The 17,366-nt window shown below is 39.6% G+C and overlaps 1 protein-coding gene across 2 annotated transcripts; it reads left to right on the top strand.

Annotated features, from left to right (window-relative positions):
* Nucleotides 1–1,161: 1,161 nt before the first annotated feature.
* Nucleotides 1,162–17,065, top strand: Zfp866l1 (zinc finger protein 866 like 1). 2 transcript variants are annotated; one of them, XM_039092641.2, is made up of 4 exons: nt 1,162–3,095; nt 12,533–12,656; nt 12,898–12,958; nt 14,474–17,065. In XM_039092641.2, exons 1-4 carry the CDS (start codon nt 3,066–3,068, stop codon nt 15,663–15,665), a joined length of 1,407 nt encoding a protein of 468 aa, XP_038948569.1. In that variant the 5' UTR covers nt 1,162–3,065; the 3' UTR covers nt 15,666–17,065. The 2 variants fall into 2 exon arrangements, with proteins under 2 accessions (XP_038948569.1, XP_017455043.1); XM_017599554.3 differs by lacking the exon at nt 1,162–3,095 and having other exon boundaries at nt 4,474–12,656.
* Nucleotides 17,066–17,366: the final 301 nt, after the last annotated feature.

The raw sequence follows: 17,366 nt of genomic DNA, 5'->3' as shown, positions 1-17,366 counted from the left end.
AGCAACAGGGTTCTACTATTAACTTATGGACAGTAACCAGTAGCCTTGGCACTAGCCTGTGATGTTTGTGGGAGTCCATCGAATCCCCTTTGACAAAAGACTCAACATGATGTCATCCATTCCTAACATTCGAGGTGACAGACATCATACTTGGTAGTATGAACTGTCTTATTGTTCCCTTGTCTTCATTATATGTAGAAAATGAAGGGTGATACTATGGTATGTAGGTATTTCTTGCAGGAGAACTAATTGAGGACTGCCTGAGAGACGAAGGATTGTTGGTGCAGACAATGCCAGCCAATCAGGAACTGCTGTTTAGAACAAATGCTTTCTTAGGACAAGAAGAGCACAGGTGGAGGGTATTAAAGAGCTTACAGCATTGTTAACAGAGTTTGCTGCTGCCTTTCCCACCTGCTTCCAGAGTCTGTGTCCTTGACTTTGCACCAACTCACCTCCAACTCCCAAGGGCACATAGGGTCAATATGAAGTAGGGCAGGGCACAGACAACAATGGTAGTGACTGGATATGTCCATTCAAATGGCCTTTAATAATTTTGTTTGTTTGTTCTGTCCTTTTAATTGTTCATTTCTGTTTTAGTTATGGTTTTACCGCTGTGAACAGATACCATAAAACAACTCTTATAAGGACAACATTTAATTGGGGCTCGGTTACAGGTCAGAGGTTCAGTCTATTATCATCAATACTGGAGCATGGCAGAGGCCAGGCTGGCATGGTGCAGGAGGAGCCGAGATTTCTACATCTTGTAACAAAGGTTGCCATGGGAACACTGGCTTCCAAGCAGCTATGAAATGGATCAAAGCAACGTCATACATGGAACAGGAAAACTTTCTTATGCCATCCTCATATAATACAGAGCTTCACAATGGAAAGGGAACAAGAAGGTAACTGAGGGGGTTGGGGATTTAGCTCAGTGGTAGAGCGCTTGCCTAGGAAGCACAAGGCCCTGGGTTCGGTCCCCAGCTCCGAAAAAAAGAACCAAAAAAAAAAAAAAAAGAAGGTAACTGAGGTATTGAAATATATTTATTGCAGATTGAGGCCTTTAAATAAATAAATTTGAGGTTGCAAACAGTCTTTAGTATTTACTTTTTAAGAAGCTACAATACTGTCAATAATGTGATGGCTACAAAATTTTAAATCATACCACACAGAAGAGAATTTCCTTAACACAAAAATATAAGCAATGATTAAAATGATGTTTTGAATCTAGCTGATGATGAACAATCACTTCTTGGCATAAATACTTGTGTGTTAAATTAACATTGCTATTGTAACTTGTAACTTTCATTTTGTTCCATTTTAAGTAACCAACAATTTGAGTGTTGAAACTGAAACAGTACTACATGCATAGATTATTTTCCAATAAACACTTTAGTGACTTTTTTTTTTCAGAAAAAAGTTAAATATTCATACCATGTACATGATTACATTGTATGATATGTCCCATAGTTCACAAGGACGAAATATTGTTCAGTGTTTGTACAGTCTTCATACAGATTGAAGAAATATTTTGTTTCCTTAACTCCCAGAACAATAAATTAACTTTGATATTTATTAAAGGATCTTTTCTAGCTTTGAAATTGCATTCATTTTCTTATGTTGTAAGTAAGTGAGATTGTAGTTAAGAGTATCACACATCCTTTACCTGCCTCAGGTTTCTCTACAATGTGGATTTTGAGGTGAGTTTAAATATTTGGAATACTTTTTACATTACTTACATTTTCTTTTACCTGGATTTTAGTATATACTGAAGGACATCTGAGACATTCCGTCACAGGCGCTGGTTCACTATTGGATTCTTCAACAGCTAATTTTGGATTAGTTGACCCACAGCCTGTGAACCAGTCTAAAAAAAATCCACACATAAGGAGAACCATTATATCAGTACCGTTCTCCTAGAGAATTTTAATGGTACGCCTGTGTTTTTGTTTTTGTTTGGTTTTCTTGCAGCTGATGAAAATGTGCTATGAATAAAGCTCCACAGTGGTTGTCCTCTGTTTCTGTCTTTCTCCCAATGCTGTCACACACCTACCAGGTGAAAGGGACCTGCAATATCCCAGAAATGAGCATGAAGCCACAAACCCCTATCTCTTGCACGTATGGAGAAGATGTTCATCCATACTGAAAGCCCATAACAGGAACCACTATGGTGAGACATCTGAGACTTATGTGACTTCCTGCTGCCCACTAGCCCCCTTGCCTGGAACATTTGCCATGCTCCCCACCTATGTGACCTGTGGTCCTGTAGGTCCAGAACAGAGATCCTCACGCTAATGAGTTATCTAGAGGCCCCGTGGGTTTAGCCATTAAGCTTGACTTCGCAGACATTCCTTCCTGCAAAGGTACCTAATCTCAGATCAGACTCTGAGAAAAGGGTATGCTTCCACTTCCTGCCATGAACAGTCAATGAACAGTTTGCAACCATGGACTCTCTGCCACTGCCATTGCTACCATGCAGTTCTTTGCCTACAGACCATCAGCATAGCTCTCCTATTGAAGGCCCATCTGTGCTTCCAGCCTGCCACTGCAAAGTTACTAACCATTCCTGCTAAGCTGAGCTGCAGCTCCCCATTCCTCCTGGTAACTGAGGGCCGCCTACTTGTTTCTTGACTCTTCTGCTACAACCAGTAATGCCTGGATGTCTAAGAGTCAGAGAAACCCTCCACGCAGGCCCGGGCCCTATTTCCGGCCCAGGACTCCCTGAATCTGCTCTGGCCTCAATTCTCACCTCTGATTGCTTTTCCCACCCCTGAGCAGTGCGTCTGCAATTCCCTGATTCCCAGAATCTGCCAGGGGAATGGTACGGAAAACAAAGAACTTCAGCAATTTCAGTATCCCAAGAGGCTCTGCTCAGCGGAAGGACAGACACAGACTGACAGACTAACTAGCCAACCAGGGCCTATGTGAGGGCCTGGCAGTCGGAAGAGGGGAGAACCACAATGCAGGGTCCACCCACTTGAGCGAGCAGCATTAAGTCATTGGTGCGTTGTCCTTTTGCCTAACTGCTGCGTTCTGAGGGAAGCTTCGGCAAGCTCTGAAGTTGCGACATGGCCAGGATATGTTCACTGCCCGCAAAGGTGAGGAGCGGGAGCTGTTGTGGTGGGGCCTACCCAGAGCTGGTGGAAACCAGCAGCTTGGTGAAGGCACGTGTGAGATCCATTCTTGGACCTAGGGGTGGTGCCTGAATAACTTCTTTATCTGTGCTGAATCTGCACAAAGCATTTGGAGCAGTAGCTTGTGTATAGAGATGCTCTTAGCAGGATGCCAATGGCAGACATATATTTAGTTTCTCTCATAGAGTTGACAAGGTAATCTCTTCTATTTAACGTTTTGGCTGTGATTCCTTTGGAGTTAATTTTGACTAGGTTGTAAAAAGCATCTCAAGTGTTGTGTGACTAAAAGCACATTCTTTCAAGATTTCTGGTTTTTTTGTTTTGTTTGTTGTTGTTGTTGGTGGTGGTGTTTTTGTTGTTGTTTTTAGCTAGAAACAAAAAACCCCATGCAATCATTTTTGAACAGCTGCATGTTTAAAAATTGTTTCTGAGACAAGCTTTGTTATCACCCGGCTCCCCGTCTCATGCTCCTCAGGGCAATGACCCTGCTTTCCTTTTCATTAAACTTCCTAAATTCTTGAGTTAAAGGGCTGTACCACAGGGGAGTTTTAAAATTACTCATCTCAGTCATGTAATGAACTGTCCTCTGTAGAGAAAGGAAAGTACTTGTATGTGGAGCATGGCTTCTGCCTTCAGACCAGAAAGGAGGAACAGTTTACAGTGAACACTGCAGTAGAAAATACCACACAGACTGAAGTTTAGGGGAGTCATTTTCAGGTGTCCCCATTAGGAAGGAGGACCCTGATGGGGCAGACTTTGTAACTCCCCAACACTTATTCATACATGTGAGTAGAGATTGTCCAAATTGCTGGGTATAAATGTTCCAGAGGTTATGTGGAACCAAACTTTGTTGATCTAGTTAAATCCATTCAGAAATTTGAATCAGGGGCTATGGGGTATAGCTGTGTGTGGGTCAGCTTACAGATTCTAGCAGCTAATATTGCACATAATGACAAGATCATATTTTTTCTCATTGATGTCTTTTCCCCAGCAGGGAATGTCCTGCTCTTCTTGAAAGTCACTAGAGCTATGCATTGTTCCAGTTTTATCTATCTTTTTTTTTTTTTTTTTCGGAGCTGGGGACTGAACCCAGGGCCTTGCGCTTCCTAGGCAAGCGCTCTACCACTGAGCTAAATCCCCAACCCCTTTATCTATCTTTTTAAGAAGTGAATTGTTAGTAACATTTTAAATTTCATTTCCTTGGGGATCACAGCTCTCATCAACTATTTGTTCCTCTTCTGCTATTTCTTTTGAGACTTAAGAATGTTATTCCTGGGGCTGGAGAGATGGCTCAGCGGTTAAGAGCACCCGACTGCTCTTCCAGAGGCCCTGAGTTCAATTCCCAGCAACCACATGGTGGCTCACAACCATCTGTAAAGAGATTCGATGCCCTCTTCTGGTGTATCTGAAGACAGCTACAGTGTACTTATATATAATAAATGAATAAATCTTTTAAAAATATTGTAAAAAAAAAAAGAATGTTATTCCTTTTTCCCAAGTCTTTGATTACTTTTTTCTCTTTAGGAGAATTTCTTCTGTAGCTCAGGCTTGCCTCTTCTTTGTCATTTCTTAGAATAGCTAATCCAGCCTCTGCTGCCCAGTGCCTGAACAGAGTCTTCACATCCTTCCCAGTTGAGCTCTGAGTAATCAGTAAGAAAAAAGAGACAATTTGAATGAATGTCCTCCCACCTCCCTGACTTTCTTGGGGAAAGTATAAATAAAAAAGGATTTCAGTATGAATTGAGTTTGCTCAAATTTGAAGCTTTTTTGATTATAACAAAGAAAGGGAGGGAGAGTCAGGAAGAAGAAAGCTTTCTTGCTTTGACAGTAGTTTGCATTATCACTGGGTTCTGATGTTATCAATGTTGTATGACCAATAAAATTCCAACCTGGAAATATTAAGGGGTACACAGACTATGTCAATCAAGAATCTAGATAAGAAAATGGATTATTTTTCCAAACTACCTATCTATTGTTACACAAGTTCAACCAACACAGGAGGTCTTGACAAATTAGTGTGTCTGTGCCTAATACGAATGTTAATATTTGAATTTTACAGTGCACATCAGAGAGAAATATGTGAGTCATAACTGGTCTGTTCTGGAACATATGTCTGATACATGGATAATTTCCTACCATGAAGCCTATTTCAGTTTTTTTAAAGTAAATTTAGAGATTATAATTAAATCATTTAAGATTATACTTTGTACTATTGTGAAGTCTCAAACTCTGGAACAAATGGCTCAAGTCCCTACCTAACAAAGGAAAGCTGGCCAGTATGTCAGTTTCCCCAGAATCCTTCAGTCCCAACTTGTTACTGTCTGTGACTGGCAAAACCACCTCACAGCCCAGGTGTTGGATTGCACTTCTACCGGCTGCCACCCTAAGTCATTACATCATCTTTTCCATCAATCATTTTACCACCTCATCTTTTCAACTGTTTTTTCTCCTCTCCTTCCCCTCTTCACATGACTCATGTTCCTGTTCACTTGGATTCTCTCAGATCTCCCTTCCTCTAAGTCTACTCTCCTCTTTATCCATAATAACTTTCTTTCCAACCTATTTAGGAGCAGCCACGTACAGTCCTGGTTGGTTCTTTTTCCATTCTCCTCCCATTGATAGCTATTTAACATTCATGGACAGTTCTTACTTCAATTGTTGTTACTTTTTGAATTTGACTGAAATTTACCTGGACTTCTCAAGATCTGAGGTAGAGATGCTGCACTGGACATTGAGTATGTAGGGAAAAGTGCATACAAAGACCCTGAACCTTGCATGATGAACAGTCGCCCCTGGAACGTAGATGATTCTATGGAAATAAAGGCTTCGGCTAATTCTGCCCCTAAAGTCAAAGGTAGGATCTGGGAAGGCTGTTCTTTCTGACTCATGTGAGCTCCAGTCTTCCATCAAAGAAGGTGATTAGGAGCACCAGTGGGAGGTACCTTGCAGGTTCTTTCTTGGATTGTCCACTGATGCAATTCTAGGGAGCTATGAAGGATGCTTTAAGCTGTGCCATGGTGTGTCTGGGAGGAGGGACTCATGAGGCAACAGGAAGAACAGGATGGCTACTGTGTCCAATTCTAATCTGCTGGGTCTGGGATGGACTGGGATGACCAGTTGATCATTCTATTGTTACACGTGATAACCTAGGAAGAAGACCTTGGACTTTGAGACTCACTCACTTTTGATATTGTGGGGCAGGGGAGACCCTACAACTCTGGTCACAGGAATCTGTGTTGCTTATGATAACAACTGTCCATTGTACATTTTAGGCATTGCTTTTTGTGTGCAATGAGAAGACACTTCTTTTTTTTTCTTAATAAATAACCAGCCTTAGATGGTAACACACATACACACACGCGCGCGCGCTCGCGCTTACGCACACACATGACGTATGAGATCTGTAACTGTCAAAATCATGCTTTCCTTGTCTTCACCATTACATTTTTCTTTCATCCTTATTTTTTCTTTTTTTCTTTGAACTTTCATTCAAGTCATATTAAATTAAATGTTTTCGTTGAAATCAGATTCTTTTCTCATACAGTTTGTCAGGACCACTGATTCTCTTCCCTGCATTTGTTCCTGTTACCACTCCTCCTCTTGTATATTCCTCTCCCCTAGCTCCTCACCCCACCAGTTTTATCTTCAGAATAGAGCAGATTTCATAGAACAAAGGAAATAGAAAAGACATGGTGAAATTCCTCTGTGTGAAGCTGGACATGATGAGCAAACAGGAAGAAGAGAGCATTAAAATCAAGCATACCTCGTTCCAGTGTTAGGGTTACCACAAATCACCAAGCCCCATGTAAGCCCCATTTTTGCCTTTTAAGTCTCTAGGAGGTTCCTGAAAACCCAGGCAGTGTAGGCACTGTGTTCTTTCTGATGTCCAGCTCCTCTGAGTAAACCAAATAGTGGTTGGCCACTCAAAATGTTCATTATCTCCTTGGCTCAGCACCTTTTGCAGGCAGGATAATGTAGATGGAGGATGTTATAGTTGTATTGTGTCCAGAATTATCTTTCTGTGGCCTGTGAACTCCCTTCTCTCCACAGAGAGACTAGACAGGGGTGAAGGCTCCAAGCCTGCACCTTCTTGATTTTCACATTGAGTGGAACTTGTCCATAAAAATGTGGCCCTGTGGTCAGGTTACAGAGAGCAAAATCATTTTCCTGGAATCAACATGGGTAATTTAGAGACCTCTTTGACTCACACTACAATGAATGAACTGTAAACCTGTCTCCAGTACATAATCCTTGCTGTTTATAAAGATGGCTACTTCAGACTTGGTCCTCCATTAATAGTAGTGGTTCCTAGGGTCACTCTCAGAATTCCTTGAATGTTGCTAGTACTTTAAGTTGCTTTACTACTCTGCAAATGGCCTCTAATTCCAGCTCTTGCTCCCTGTACCTTACTCTGTTCCTACATTTCCCCTCCAAATGATCCCTACCACTTCCCATTTACTTCAGTCTACCCACAGAGTCTATTCTATTGTCCCTTATCAGAAAAATGCATGTGCCCTCTTTATATGCCTTCTCCTTATATCACCTCTCTGGGTCTGTGCAGGATATCTTAAAGTTTACCTAAGAGCTAATATCCACTTATTAGGGAATGGCTAACATTTCTATCATTTTGGTTTGGAGTACCTCGTTTAGGGTGAATTTACTCTGAAAGACCCCCAGAGCGGGGAGACCCTCACTCAAGTCTCGGGATGACATGACCTCCAAGAACTCACGTAAGACAGTCCTTGCTGTAATTTACACGAGGATTATTGATAGGAACCAGTGCACTGGGGTCGAGACTCATATCCCACGCAGGGGCAGTGGAGTTTGACCCGGAGAGGCTGGGAGAAGAGGTATTTAAAGGAAGAAACCACAACCCAAGGGGGTAGGTAGGGCATCATTGGAAAATGTTGAGAATACCAGTGAAAAATCACAAGGAAAAGTTTCCTTTTTCTCAAGATTGTTTAACTTTATGATCAGCTAGTCAGTTCCTGAGAGAAGCTTCCTGCTTCTCAAGATTGTTCTCTAAGATTTTAATCTAACTTTATGGTCAGCTAGTTCCTGGGAGAGAGTTGTCGAACCAGGAACTGGCTGATGTAATTACCTATTCTATGGTCCTAGGAGAAGCTTCCTGGAACATACAATCTCAGGGCCTAACCTGTTTTTTGCTTCTACTCTGAACTGTTTTATGGGGTTGGGGGCAGGGGGAAGCAACCTTAAAACTTCTACCTTTCAACTCTAGTTGCAATCATCAGCCTGTTGTCATGTATTCAGTTTTATGTTGTCTTTTTTTAGCAACTGAGTGATACTCCATTGTATAAACATAACACATTTAGTTTATCCATTCTTCAGCAGTTGGGCACTTAAGTTTTTCTTACCTTCTGGCTAGTACCAAGAAAACTGTAATGAACATAATTGAGGATGTGTCCTTGTGTTCTGTTTTGTTTTTTCCTTTTTTTTTTTTTTTTTGGTGTACCAAACACATATTCCTGAACCTGATATAGCTGGGTCTTAGGCTGAATGCATTCCCATTCTTCTGAGTACTCATGATATTGCTTTCCATGTTTGCAATATTAGTTTGCACCCCTACCTGTACTAGACGGTGGCACGCTTGCTCTATGTTCTCACTAATATGAAAAATCACTCATTATTTATCTTTCTGATGTGTAATATGGGATTGTCTGTTAGGGATTCTCTGTTTAAATATGTACCCTATTTTAAAACTGGAATTTTTATTTTATTTTATTCCTTCCTCAGTCTTTTTTTATTGGTTATTTTATTTATCTACATTTCAAATGCTATCAATTTTCCCAGTTTCCCCTCAAAAAACCCATGCCATCCTCCCTTCTCCCTTCTACAATGAGGGAGCTTCCTCACTCCCCCACTGACTTCTGCCTTGTATTGCCAAGTATTCCCCTACATTGGAGCATCAGGTCTCCACAGGACCAAGAACCTCCTCTCCCACCGATGCAAGATAAAACCATCCTCTGCAACATAAGCAGCTTGAGGCCTGAGTCCCTCCATGTGTGCTCCTTGATTGGTGATTTAGTTCCTGGGAACTCAGTGGGTTCTGTTTAGTTGATATTATTGTTCTTCCTATGGGCTTGCAAAATCCTTCAGTTCCTTCAGTCCTTTCCATAACTCCACCATTGGGATCCCCATGTTCATTGTGATGGTTGGCTGCAAGCATTTGCATCTATGTTGGTCAGGCTCTGGCTGAGTGTCTCAGGAGGCAACCATACTAGGCTCCTGTCAGCAAGCACTTCTTGGCATTAGCAATAGTGTTTGGATTTGGTGTCTGAAGATGGGATGGATCCCTAGGTGGGGCAGTCTCTGAATGACCTTTCCTTCAGTTTCTGCTCCACTCTTTGTCCCTGCAATTCTTTAAAAAGAAATGATTCTATGTTAACATTTTTTAGAAGGATGGGTGTCCCCGTCCCTCAATCAGGGGCCATGATAACCTCTGGATATGGTCTCTACAGGTTCTCTTTGTTGGGTATTTCCACTAATGTAGGACCCTATTGGGTCCTAGAAGCCTCTTGCTTTCCTAGTATCTGGATCTTTCTAGTGGCTAAAACCAGTTCCCCATCCCCCACTGCTACACACTTCTGTTCAATTTCCTGACCCTCTTTATTTCTCCCATATCTCTTCCCACACCTGATCATTTCCCTAATTTTTCCTACCACTCACTCCCTCTCTCAGGTCCCTCCCTGCCTTTATATCCCGTGTTTGTTTTGTTCCTCTTTCTAAGTAGGACTGAAGAATTCACTCTTTGGTCTTCCTTTTCCTTGAGTTCCATATGATCTGTGACTTTTATCCTGGGTATCCCAAGTAGTGTGAATGATATGAGGGGCTTCTTCATTGATCAGTGTCAAAAAGGCAGCTACACCAAGATCCAACTTGACAAAAGATACAAAGGCAGGGAGATAAAAAGGCAGACACATTTCAAGTTCAAGGTCAGCCTGGAACCCAGCAAGTCCAGGCCCAGGAGTGGTAAAAATGGAAACTTCAGGGCAGAGTCCCATTCAACTAGCTTGTTATGTATGCTTACCAAAGCAGACAGATGTCTGAATTCTTTTGCAATGTTAAACAATGTGGGCATGCTGATGTCTTAGAATTGAAGGGTTGGGTTATTGAGATGTTGATTTCTGAGATACTCAAATGGAAATCTGGAGTAACTGATTAGATTGATATGTAAAATAAAATACTAGAGCTGTGTTATGCAGGAGATGTGCTATCCTGTATAATTTTTAAGATTAAAAGAAATGGGGCTGGGGATTTAGCTCAGTGGTAGAGCGCTTACCTAGGAAGCGCAAGGCCCTGGGTTCGGTCCCCAGCTCCGGAAAAAAAAGAACCAAAAAAAAAAAAAAAAAAAAAAAAAAAGAACTGCATGGAGAAAACACACACACTACTCTTAGAGTAACAAGAAAGTCGGATATATTCAGAGAGCTTTCCCCGGAGAAAGCAGAATATACAGAGAAGCATGCTGGACAAACTGTATAAAACAGAACACAGGTCATCAGCTAGAATACACACTTTACCTTCTAGTCATGCCTTTTGCTATTCCCAAGTCCCTGTTTTCTCAGAACCCATCTCTGATCCAAGGTTGGTCCTTGGCACCACTTGTTTAAGGTGCTGTGTATTTCTGAGTGTGTCTAGATGGATTCTGTAGAAAACACTAGGTGTGCTTATGTGATTGGAATTGTTCCAAATTGGTTTAGCTCTCCAGGGTTTGTTCCTAGGGGATAGAAATTGTCCTTTCAGGTCTATAAAGACTTGTTTTGAAATATTGATGAGGATTGTGTTGGACATGTAGATTACTTTTGGGATGATAGCTATTATTATTTTATTAACCCTACCAAACTATGAGGATGAAGGATTTTACCATCTTCTATGTACTTCAGTTTCTTGAAATTCAAATTTTTATCATTCAAGTCTTTCACTGGCTTTTAAAAAGGTTTTCAAATATATTTCATTTTATTTGTTATTTATTTCTCTGATTTTTTTAAGTGCATTTGCCATTTTGACATAGGCATAGTGGAGGGTTTATGGATTGTTTTTTGGTTTTCAGTTAATCTTGTATCCCACCATTTTCCTGGAAGTGTTTATAAGCTGTAGAAACTTGGCAGTATAATATTTAGGGTCACTAACATATACTGTCATGTCATTTATCAATTAGGATATGTTGACCTCTTACTATCCAAATTATATCCCCTGATTTCCTTCAATTGTCTCATTGTTGTAGGTAGAACTCCATATTGTGCATTGAATAAATATAGACTGGTCAGCCTTGTTCCTCTGAGTTTATCTCCATTTAATTTAATATTTGTTATAGACTTACAATAAAGTGTCTTTATTATGTTTATTTCCATCTCTTGAATCCTGTATACTTTTCTCAAATTGTTATCCTGCTCCCTTTGTGTAGTGTTAAATATTAAAAAAAAAAGAAAGAAAAAAAAAAAAAGACTAGGCACCCTAGTATGCTAGTGCCTGCTACTTTGTGGCCCCATGACTCTGCCATGGCTAGCCCCAGCAGTGTCCACCCATCTAGATTCCCTGGTGGGTTCCTACCATGCCAACTCCATTCAAGGACCACCATCTTGCTGTCAGCTGTCACAAATCCCTGTAACTTGGCAAAATCAAAACTTTTGAGGCTTGAAATTTATCAATCAGATTTATATCAGTAAATTGTCATCCCAAAAAAGTTCACACAATAAACTCAGAACCAATTGATATTGATATAAACTGCCTACCTAGATAAGACAAATTGTCCTGTAATTATACATCCCTTATAAGATATTCATAGTTACCTGTGGCTATTTGAAGCCACATCTATCTGGTTATCTTTCTCTTCCTCCATTTTCCTCCTTTCTATCCAATCTCTCCTGCCTCACAAAACTCTGCACCAGCCCTCCTTTTCTACTATCACAGGCCTTTCCTTATCTTGTGCCTGCCCTCACCTACACATAGACATCAACCTACAGCCTTGTGTTCTGAGTACTGGAGATTGAGGGAAAGCTCACAGATGCCCAGTTTAAACACTTAAGTTTTATGTTCCTATTCCTCCCTCTCCTTCACTCCCTGATTTTGTAGGTAGTAGTTATTAATACAACATCTATTATGTGAACTTAGTATTGTTGATCTATTTCCTTGTCTCTTTATGTCTGCTAATTGGCATTTTTCTTACAAGGGTATATCTAATTCAAAAGGTGAAGAAATGAGAGATTTGAACCTTATTAATTCCGTTTCTTCTACAATGACTCAGTGATTACATTACAACTTCTGTATCAGTAAATAAATTGGGGAACACCACAAAAATGTGTATATATTGTCAATGAAATATATATGTTCAATTTATGAGCAACATGCTTTCTTTTGTACACATGAATGTGATATTGGAGAAGGCAGTTACATATGATGATGTGCATTTGAACTTCACTCGGGAAGAGTGGGCTTTGCTGGATCCTTCCCAGAAGAGTCTCTACAAAGACGTGATGCTGGAGACCTACAGGCACCTCAGTGCTGTAGGTAAGACTGTTATTGTTGTTTCCATATTTAAAATAGAGGGCAAATGTTTTTGTTTGTTTGTTTGCTTGCTTGCTTGCTTCATTGCTTTTGTTGTTGTTGATGCTTTTATAATTTCAATTGAGAAGGAGGGAGAATGAGGTGAATTAATCAGGCATAGTTCTAAGGTTTACTTAATATAGTACCTTAACGTTTTCATAAATTCCAATAATAAGTCATTCATTTTTCTGGTACTATGTTTTAGGCTATTACCTGGAAGACCACAGTATTGAAGAAAATTGTGAAAATTCTAGAAGACATGGAAGGTAATTTTATGTGCATGCTGATCCAAATATCCCTCTCAAGAAATTATAAAGTTTTCATGAAGATTTTCTTAAAAGCATCAGTGTAAATCAGCAGAACATTAACTATATTGGGCATTAAATTCTTCAAGTGCATATGCCTCTGTGTCAGTGATTTGTTTTGTGTTTGCAAGTCATTCCTTTCAGATGGAAACGATGCCTTAACAGGTAGTACTATTTCAAGCAGACTGAATTTAGTGCCGTTTGTAGAACTGCCAGTGTCTATATTCTTATAACACTGAGATATAAAAAAAGAATAAACTTTGAACATGTGAAGTGTATATATCCAAAATCATCTAATAAGCAAACAGTGCATAGTAAAGCAGATGTTACTCATAGACTTGTAATAAGTTGGTTAACTTTAGTGAAAGGGGCAGTTCAAGAGAGTTAAGAAAGTTGTAGTTGGGGGTTGGGGATTTAGCTCAGTGGTAGAGCGCTTGCCTTGGAAGCCGAAGGCCCTGGGTTCGGTCCCCAGCTCTGAAAAAAAGAACCAGAAAAAAAAAAAAAAAGAAAGAAAGAAAGTTGTAGTTGTAGTTATGTTAATCAAAATACCACATGTCTATGAAGAACAAAATGTCAAAATGTGGGAATGCAGTGGGGATATATTTTATTTGTTATTCTTCCTTTCATAGGTGTATTATAAGGGATAGATTATATCTATTTTTGTCAAGGTAATTCTATCTCATCTATTAATCTATGTATCTACCTACCTATTTGTGTGTGTGTATGTGTATGTATCTATATATCATCCATCTATTATTGACCTACTTACCTACTTATCTATCTATATTTCATCTATTCTATTCTATTCTATTCTATTCTATTCTATTCTATATAAACATACAAGATTCAAGGTCAAAAGAATATTAACAGAAACATTGTACCACTCTCTGTCCCAGTACAATTAGAAGATATGTAGTTTTCTTCACTTGATGCAGATTTATTGAACTTAATACCATTTAATAGTTAATTGATTTTCCAATTTCATTTTGAATACATTAACATCATCACACTGCAGACAATACTATGAGTATTAGTAACATAGAAATTTTCCCTGTGTCCTGTTTCATTTTGCAAATGTTGTACGGCTGAAACTATAGAAAAATTTATTAATGTAATCTTGTTATAAAGCTCTAATTTCTTGTAATTATGTCAAATATGTGAAAAACCCCACATAGGAAAAGAATGCTATAAGGTTGATGCATATAATCAATGCTGATACCGTCCCAGGTAAGATGCAAAGTGAACCATAATGAGGGAGAACACCATGGATATAAAGAAATTAATAAACCCATATTGTATCTGATTCCTCTTTACATGTGAAAAATACTGTAAAGTCAATATATACCAATGAAAAATATTCATTAGTATACTAAACAAATCGTTATTATGTGTCAGTTACATATACAAGCATGAAAAATTTATATTGTAAAGAGACTCTGAATATATGCAAACTAATAACGATTTTGTTTATCATAGGCATCTTCACTGGGATGAAAGAATTCACACTGGTCTGAAACCCTATGAATGTGTGCAATATAATGAGGAATTTCCAAGTCACAATCATCTACAGATACATAAAAGAACACTTACCGGAGCCTTTGTACACTGTACTGGTCTTCAAATATATACAAGAAAACACACAGGAGAGAAGCTCTGTGATTGCAAACCCTGTAGTAAAGCCTTTGCATGCCACAGTCATCTGCAATGCAATAAGAGAATGCATGCTAGAGAGAAACACTATGCATATGACCAATGCTGTAAAGGCTTTGCACAGATCAATAGTCTTCAAGGGCTTGAAAGAGCACATACTGGAGAGAAGCCTTATGAATGCAGCCAGTGTAGCAAAGCCTTTGCCCATCACAGTGATCTTCAACACCATAAAGGAACACATACTAGAGAGAAGCCCAGTGCATGTAACCAAGGTGGCAAAGCCTTTGCCCATCACAATGATCTTCAGAGGCATAAAAGGACACATACTGGAGAGAAGGCATATGAATGTAAACATTGTGGTAAAGCCTTTGCTCGTCACAGCCATCTTCAAAGGCATAAAAGAACACGTACTGGAGAGAAGCCCTATAAATGTAACCAATGTGGTACAGCCTTTGCTTGTCACAGCCATTTTCAAAGCCATAAAATTACACATACTGGAGAGAAGCCGTATGCATGTAACCAATGTGGCAAAACCTTTGCCTATCCCAGTTATCTTCAACGTCATAAAAGAACACATACAGGAGAGAAGCCCTATGAATGTAACCAATGTGGCAAAGCCTTTGCATTTCACCGCTATCTTCATCGCCATACAAAAACACATACTGGAGAGAAGCCATATGAATGTAACCAATGTGGTAAAGCCTTTGCTCGTCACAGCCATCTTCAAAGGCATAAAAGAACACGTACTGGAGAGAAGCCCTATAAATGTAAACAATGTGGTACAGCCTTTGCTTGTCACAGCCATTTTCAAAGCCATAAAATTACACATATTGGAGAGAAGCCCTATGCATGTAACCAATGTGGCAATGCCTTTGCCCATCACAATGATCTTCACCGTCATAAAAGGACACATACAGGAGAGAAGCCCTATGAGTGCAACGAATGCGGTAAATTCTTTTCACGTCGAAGTAATCTGCAATGCCATAAAAGGACACATACTAGAGAGAAGCCCTTTTAATTTAACCAGTGTTGTAAAAATTCTTCCTTTCACAGTCACCATCAAAGTCATAAAAGAACACAACCTAGAGAAAATCCCTGTGAATATAACCAAATTTGGTGAATCTTTTGGACAGAATGGTAATTTTCAGAGGTATAAAAGAATAGATACTATAGAGAATGTAATCAACGTGATAAAGCCGTTGCTTGTTATAGCCATCAGCAATGCCATAACAGGACACATATTGTGGAGAAGGCTTATGAATGTAATGACTGTGGTAAAGCCTTTGCACACAACCATGATCATCAAAGACATAAATGGAAACAGTGAAGAGAAACCCTATGCATATATCCAATGCTGTAAAGCCTTTGGTCATTATGGTGGTCTTCAAAGGCCTCCAAATGACACATTGCAGTGAGGCCCTATGCATACAGTCAACTTGATTAAGCCTTCGCATATCAGAGTCTCCTAATGCATGAAAGGAATCATACTGGAGAGATATAGTGGGTGTGTATGTCTGACTTTTCCTGATCTTGCAATGCATTTCCAACCAGGATTTGTTCCTATTCTTATTGTCATATGTAATCAGTTGTTCAGTTGATATCCCCAAAAGTTCTGCTCTTTTTTTTTAAGGAATTGGCAGCGGACTGGATCTGGGTGTGATGGTTGGGAGAGTCGGTGTCTTTTTTTTTTTTTTTTTCCTTTTCTTTTTTTCGGAGCTGGGGACCGAACCCAGGACCTTGCGCTTGCTAGGCAAGCGCTCTACCACTGAGCTAAATCCCCAACCCCAGGAGAGTCAGAAAGAAGAGGACAGAGGGTAATCCAACCCCGGAACAAAACTCTGCCTATAATCTTTCCTGCTTATACATTGAGCTGGGGTAATGGTAGCACAGAAGTAGTGGGGCTTGCCAACTTTTGACCAATTTAATTGGATGCTCATAATAGAAGAAGAGTCTATAATTGACAAATCTCACTGGAAAAAAATTTAGGCAAGTAGTGGATAGGAGAAGTGCTCCAAAGACCCAGGATTTTATTATAGGATTTTATTGCCAGCTCTTGCTTCTGATATGTTAAATAAGTTAGCCAGTTGTCCTGAGTTTCTTTGAGATTTCATAATATAGAAATAGATGAGCAGCCTGGAAAGATGGCTGAGTGTTAAGAGCACTGACTGCTCTTCCAGAGGTACTGTGTTCAATTCCCAGCAACCACATTGTGGCTTAAAACCATCAGTAATGGGATCTGATGCACTCTTCAAGTGTGTCCGAAGATAGTTACAGTGTCTGCATATAAATAAAAATTAATAAATCTTGAAAAAGAAAAGAGCAAGGGTTTGTGAATTACTTCATTCTACTTCAGGATATGTAAGTTATTCAGCCCTATGTTTTTTTTCTATTTACTTGTATAAATGATTTCTCTGCTTTTAACGTCAATGCTGTGGTTCTTTGGAAAGTAACCAGGGTACTGTACTATATAATATGAACCAAATTTATCACTGATATTACCTCCTGATATTCTATTTCTCAGCTTTTTCATCTTGAATTTTTTCTTTATGTGTATTTTATATCTATGGATATTTTGCTTGCATATACATCTGTGAACTGCACGACAGGGGAGGTTACAGATCAACTGGAACTACTGTTGCAGAATGTCAAGAGCACCCTATCAATACTAGAACTGAGGTAGTGTTCTCCAGAGAAGCAGTCATTATGGTTAATCTCTAAG

The sequence above is a fragment of the Rattus norvegicus genome, chromosome 14, assembly GCF_036323735.1.
Source record: "Rattus norvegicus strain BN/NHsdMcwi chromosome 14, GRCr8, whole genome shotgun sequence".
Lineage (NCBI taxonomy): Eukaryota > Metazoa > Chordata > Mammalia > Rodentia > Muridae > Rattus > Rattus norvegicus.
This window is presented reverse-complemented; position numbering and strand designations above follow the sequence as displayed.

Bases quoted from the DNA above. Each gene is read 5' to 3' on its own strand.
- Zfp866l1 (XM_017599554.3), top strand. From the start codon at position 12,485: ATGAGCAACATGCTTTCTTTTGTACACATGAATGTGATATTGGAGAAG. The intron at 12,657-12,897 runs GTAAGACTGTTA...ACTATGTTTTAG, and splicing joins CAGGCACCTCAGTGCTGTAG to GCTATTACCTGGAAGACCAC. The intron at 12,959-14,473 runs GTAATTTTATGT...TGTTTATCATAG, and splicing joins AATTCTAGAAGACATGGAAG to GCATCTTCACTGGGATGAAA.